This window comes from Clarias gariepinus, chromosome 26 (genome assembly GCF_024256425.1).
Source record: "Clarias gariepinus isolate MV-2021 ecotype Netherlands chromosome 26, CGAR_prim_01v2, whole genome shotgun sequence".
Taxonomy (NCBI): Eukaryota; Metazoa; Chordata; class Actinopteri; order Siluriformes; family Clariidae; genus Clarias; species Clarias gariepinus.
The window spans coordinates 9,592,998-9,599,387 of NC_071125.1; the positions used below are offsets into that span (position 1 = coordinate 9,592,998).

Below are 6,390 nucleotides of genomic sequence, written 5' to 3' on the forward strand. Positions count from 1 at the left end.
GTTTAGTCTAAAATGAAGGTAAGTTGTAATGGCCTGCGAGCACGCGCCTCGTCTTTAAAGAATGCCACGTTTAATATGATGCATATTTATCACTCGGGACACCCAGATGCGCGTGCACGAAAAGACACTCATCCAAACCTACACTGCAATAGTGAGAAGCTCCTAAAAGCACAGGTCTGAGACCTGCACCGTACTGCGTGCAGAACATAATACTAAAAATAATAATAATGAAATAAATAAATAAGACATCACCAGTGCAACATCTCACCTCTTTGGTGTTCACGACACCCTTGACGTATTTCCCCCAAACACATCCATCGCATAAAATACTCCACAGAACCGCAAGTCCTAGAACTCTGTCCATTTTTCTTTTTATCCTTGCACGCGAGTGCGCACGAGACGAAGGACCGCAGTTCACAGAGCCAGAGTGCGCGCTCCCGACGCCCGTCTGCGCATGCACGCGTCAACGCTCCTGCACACAAGGACGCGCTTTTCGGAACGCACGCTTATTTTTTCGCCATTTCTACGATATATTCATAATCAGCATTCCTCTATATTATTCCTGTGTATCAGTGATTCATTTTATAGTTATGTGTTAGAAAGCCCAGAGCACCTCAGTGCGCACATAATGTATAATGCAAATCAATCAATCAACCAATTAATCAAAAAAAATAAATAATCATGCACATTAATTAAAGGGGGAACAGCAATATTTATTGAAGCAAAATAGATTTAGATTTTAGAACATTTCACTTAAGTAACTCAGATTCTAGCTGACATTATTCATAGACATAATCACTTAGATAGTGATGAACAGAATAAACAAATCACAGACGCCTGGATCTGTTGAGAACAAACCTTTCATTTTAGGCCTAGGTGAAATGTTGCTCTTAAAGCCACTAAAAGAAAATTGTTCACTCACATTCATCATCTATAACGCTTCATCCTGTATACAGGCTCGTGAGGAGGAGATTTGGGTTCACCAAATAATCACACATACACACTATGGGCAATTTGGGAATGCCAATTAACCTAAACTGCATGTCTTCGGATTGTGGGAGAAAACCAAAGTACCCGGAGGAAAACCCTCCAAGCATGTGAAAAACATGCAAACTCGAGGTGTAAAGCAACATTTGCTAACCACTAAGCCACTATGCCGCCTTAAAGGGAAATCAAAAAAATATTAACAGGTTAAAACTTGAAACTTAATTAGAAATGTTACAAATTTCGATGCATTATTATTTCAATAAAATTAAGATTATCAATAAAAAGTATGGGTGTGTATACATTTGGACCAAAATGATTTGTTCAGGGCAAGGGTTCACTATATAACACAACAACGACAAACAGGACTGCATAAACTGCAAACACTCTACAGTGCAAAATGTACAGTAAACATGCTGGATAGTGAATGAACAGCATGACAGAAATGTTGCTCTGGTCAGGGTCATGCTGGATCCATGAGCTATTATAGGAAAACTGGGTCTGAGTCAGGAAGACATCCTGATACCAGTGCACCCTAAATGCGTACAGTCTCAGCTCGGGGCAGTTTAACCTTCACTTCAATTCAAATTAAGTTTATTTTATTTATATGGCACTTTAAACAATTGTCAGTGTCACAAAGCAGCTTTACAGAATCCAATAAATATAGATAGTGAAATGAGTATAAAATGTGTATAAATCAAAATGATCAGATTGTCCCTGAGGACAGCTGAGGGCGATGGCGATAAGTTTAAACCCTCTGAGATGTCAATAGGAAGAAACCTTGAGAGGAACCAGACTCAACAGGGAACCCATCCTCAGAACAGATAGCAGGGATTGATCTGCTGTCTTGGGAGGCTGGAGGTTCAAAATAACAAGAGATTGAGTTAATATGGAGTCCACTTGGAAACTCAATCTTGGCACTGCACTTTCCTACAGAGAATTGAGAAGAAAAGCCTTCAGAGACCACCAGAGAATCCAGAGGAAAAGCCCAATGATTGTGAAAACCACTAATTTGTTAAGATGTTGGATTACTGATCGGATGGTTGTGGCACTGCCAAGCTCCCACAGCTAGACCACAGAGTTAAGGGTGTCTATCAAATGCCATAAGATATAATAAAACTATATACAATTTATATATATATATATATATATATATATATATATATATATATAATTTGTATGTACTGTAGCCATTAGCCTTTACAGTACCAAGCACAGAGGTAGAAAGATGATGTGGAAATGTGTATCTGTATAATCAGTAGTGAAAAACAATGTCTAATTGCAGTTTGCAGGTGTGCAAAGATGCTCATACAGCAGGAGGGGGGTTTTGGTGCGATGCTTCAGCAACAGGAAAAGTAAAGTGTATAAAAAAAAATATTCACCTATATTCTTTGCAGATGCAGCATTTGTGGTAAGATGTGTAAATTAGGGCTAGAGAGGCAGTTAATCAGTTAGAGTTATCACCTGGTCTCACAGTTGGCTAAGGATAAAGTGTTAAAAACTGTAAAAGAAATTGAGCATAATTCAAAACCTCTAAAAAGATTAGAACGGAAGGAAGAAAGCTGAATTTCCCCCATATTATTTCAAATTAAATTACTTGTTTCAGGATGAGTAAAAATGTAAATGTACCCCATCTGTTTCACATCTGTTGGCGTTTCCATGTCAATGCTTTTTGTCGCTGTATTTTAAATCTACCGTGGTGCATTTTCGACTCGGGCTTTTGCCTGTCAGAATTAGACATTATTTATCTATATAAATAAAAAAGAAAGTTCTGTAAAGGTTATACTTTAGTAACATATAGGCTACTGTATTATACAGTCCTGGCCCCTATTAAGTAAGATCTTCAAAAATATCGTGCATGTTAGATGGTGTTGGTGCATATGATGTTTGGTAATTGACTATTTTATTTTGTGTATTTATGCACTGATCAGTCATAAAATTATAAAAACGCCAACAGGTGCAGATTGTGATGGCTAAAAAGTGAAGGTGAACTGGTGACAGAATTGTGGGCACCCAGGGGTCAATCATCCACATGGTAAGCAAAGGCTACCCTGCTTGGGCCAATTCTACAGAAGAGTTGTTGCAGCACAATTTGCTGAAAAAGTTATTGCCGGCTATGATAGAAAGGTGTCAGAACCGAGAGTGAGTCACAGCTTGCTGTGTACAGTATGTGGCTGCGTGGGCACAGACTGGTCAGAGTGCCCATGCTGACCCCTGTCCACTGATGAAAGCCTATACAGTGGGTATGTGAATGTCAGAATTGGATCACGGAGTAATGGAAGAAGGTGGCCTGGTTTGATGATCACTTTTTCTTTGACGTTACGTGGATGGCTGGGTGCATGTGCCTTAATTATGGGAAGAAGGCAAGCAGGCGATGACAGAGTGATGCGAGGGCAATGGGTACCCGCATTCATGTGGGTGTTACTTTGACACAACACCTCCATAAACATAAACCTGCTGCTGACTAAGTATTCTCTGATAGCAGTGGCCTCTTTTATCAGGATAATTGTGCCTGCTGAGCTGCAAAATCAATTGGTTTGAGGAACAGAAAGAGTTCAAAGTGTTGACTTGTCCTTCAAATTCCCCATCATTGTGGGATGTGCCGGACTAACTAGTTCAATACATAAATGCCCCACTTGTAAAACACCTACAGAGGCCTTGTGGAGTCCATGCCTTGATGGATTAATTGTGGTGAATGTAAGCACCAAATAATCCGGCACAGCAATTATGCTTTGAAAATCTGTTTTATTCTTTATTGCATAAACCACATAAACCACATAAACAGCATAATTCACATGTGCATCAGGAGACAAAACCACAAAATAGTTTCAGACTACATTTATTACAATAACAATATTTTCTTAAAAAAAAAAAACATATAGTGATTAAAATTTAAAAACGGAAGTGCATATGATATAGCAAAACTAAAAAAAGTGACAGAACTGCACTTTATTTATCCTTTGGATTATATTTTAATTTAGATTTACATTTATACTATAAAGTGTTTTACTGTCCTTTTTTTTGGTGTAAATCTGATATTTGATACTTTTGCCAATATACTATCCATACAGAACATAAAATGCAGACAGGTACAAGAATAATAAGCAAGCAAAAACTTTAAATATCTAGTATAATCAATACATACACAATTCTTACTTTAAACTTAATTCTATGTCATAATATTCAGCACTGTCTTGAAAGAAAGTACATAAATATAAACATTTTTCTGTTTTTTTTATTTTGTATTATTTGTTCTATACCATGTGCTTTTCGTATGAACTTGTGTGTATATATATATCATTTAAAGAATTTTGCATGAAATCTGTAAATCCCAAACCAATTTAAAATATAAGCTAATAAATGAGGCAGGGAAAGTAAAAATACATTCAATTTTCATTAACACTTTTGCACTTGTGGTGTTTTTAACATGAAAAAAACAAAAAAACAAAACAAAAAAATGTATCTGTGCGTATGTTTGTTTGAATTGTATATTGAACGTAGCTCTCCGTATAGTGTTTGTAGAATAACTGGTCATGATCCATAAAGTGCTGGTTTTCCAATGAATGGAAGAAACACACTAACATCTAACACCAAGAACTTGCTTTCAACATCTGACACAAAAGCTCCAGTTTATTAAACAGCGACAGAGGATTTAGAGGATAGTACAAAGAAGCCACACAGGAAGATCGGCACATTCACCATATAACTATAATTAACACTCTGAAAAGAAACATGTATTAGCCATACTATATTAGCTCGCGTAGTGGAAGCGGCCCTTCACAGATTTCGTGATCCAACACTGTTTCGGCTAACACCACAGTAACGAAAGCGTGAACTGACTGAGGAATCAGAACGGAATACAGTACTAATGTCGCTCAATAATACTTTAGTAACTGTTAATTCGCCTACAGGAACGGATGCAGATGAGGTAGCTATGTGTTGTGTAATAGAAACAAACGTAATAGTAGAATACAACACTAGCCTTGCTCTTTTTTTTTTTTTTTTTTTACAAATGCAAATGAAATATGATTTAATCGGCTATCCTTTTTAATCTACAACATCTGGGATGGACAAATCTGTAGCCCATGTGCCTATGCAAAGCAGACCAGGTTATTAGCATATTCTAAAGTAGAAAAGTAAGTTTAGTAAATGTAGCAGTTGCTCATGAGCAGAGAGTTTGGTGGAACAGAAAGACATTAAACAACATTAAGTCGAGGCAAGGCACCCATGACCACGAAGACCAATGCAGCAATTGTCCGAAAAAAAGTCCTTGCTGGACATGAAAGAAAGGCACCAGAACACCCAGTGCACCACAACCCGCCACGTATGCACCCGGCACAGCAGGTAAAGAACCCAAGGCCGCCAACCTGGCCTCCAAACTCCCCAGATCCCAATCTGATTGAGCACCCATGGGAGGCGCCTGAGAAATAAAAACAAGGCTATTCCACAGAGGCCGCATAGCCAAATCCGCTGCCAATGCCCTGGTGCCAGACACTGCATCACACCCCCAGAGGGCTTCTGGAGTCATGTCCTGAGGGACCACAAGGGAAATCACACAATATTGTCTGTAACGTTTCATGTTGGAATGTTATGGCTGATCGACTATAGGCTGTTATCTCAACAAATTCAACAACATCCAGCAACTCTAGAAGCTTATAATAAATGTAAAAAGCTTGTAATAATACAAGGGCTGTATTGAAAACACTGCAAACTTTTCTATCAACTGACGTAAGTTGTTAAAATTGCACATGTTGGTAGAGTAGCTCTTCCTCAATACTAATGTACCACTCAACGTAGTCTTTTATCAGAAGTGATGAAAACTCTCAAATCCTCTTTTTTTCCATCAACGGTGATCTCTCACTGCATGGTTCCTGTTTTCCCCTTCTTTAAACTTCTGCACCTACTGTATTTGTGCATATTATTCTCGTCAATGGCATCATCTCCATAAACATTCCGTAACCTTCTGTGGATGTCGCCTGCACCATCCCTTTGTCACAAACCCAATGATGGAAGAACAAGAAGAAGAGTAACAGGGAAAGAGCTGCTCTACCAACAAGTGCCAAGATAAATTATATCACTTAATAATAATTTTAAAAAAGCCCCTTTTGCATTACTTTTGGTACAGTGCTCATAATATTACTATCTTTTATTAAGGATGCCAGATTTCAGGGGGAAAAATCCAGTTAAAAACCCCACAAAAGACCTGGGAATAGGTTAAAAAAAAAAACGTTGAAACGAGACATTTATAGACAGTATGGTGCACAGGTATTTTTGATGTCCCTGTTTAGACCATGCCGTAACTCTGATTTACATTGAATCTCTGTAATATCTTTTCAATAGACATGGGTCTGTACATTATAAATACACTGTCAGTACTTACACATTGGCTTTGTGTAAGAAAACTAA

General features: G+C 38.0%; 1 protein-coding gene across 1 annotated transcript in view; it reads right to left on the minus strand.

Moving 5' to 3' along the window:
* The window catches only part of tmem145 (transmembrane protein 145), a 30,126-nt gene extending 29,761 nt beyond the window's left edge, over positions 1 to 365 (minus strand). The window contains exon 1 of the mRNA XM_053488132.1: positions 269 to 365. Coding sequence (XP_053344107.1) covers positions 269 to 364 — 96 coding nt within the window. The 5' untranslated portion in view covers position 365. The remainder of the gene's footprint in view (positions 1 to 268) is intronic.
* Between the last annotated feature and the right edge of the window lie 6,025 nt (positions 366 to 6,390).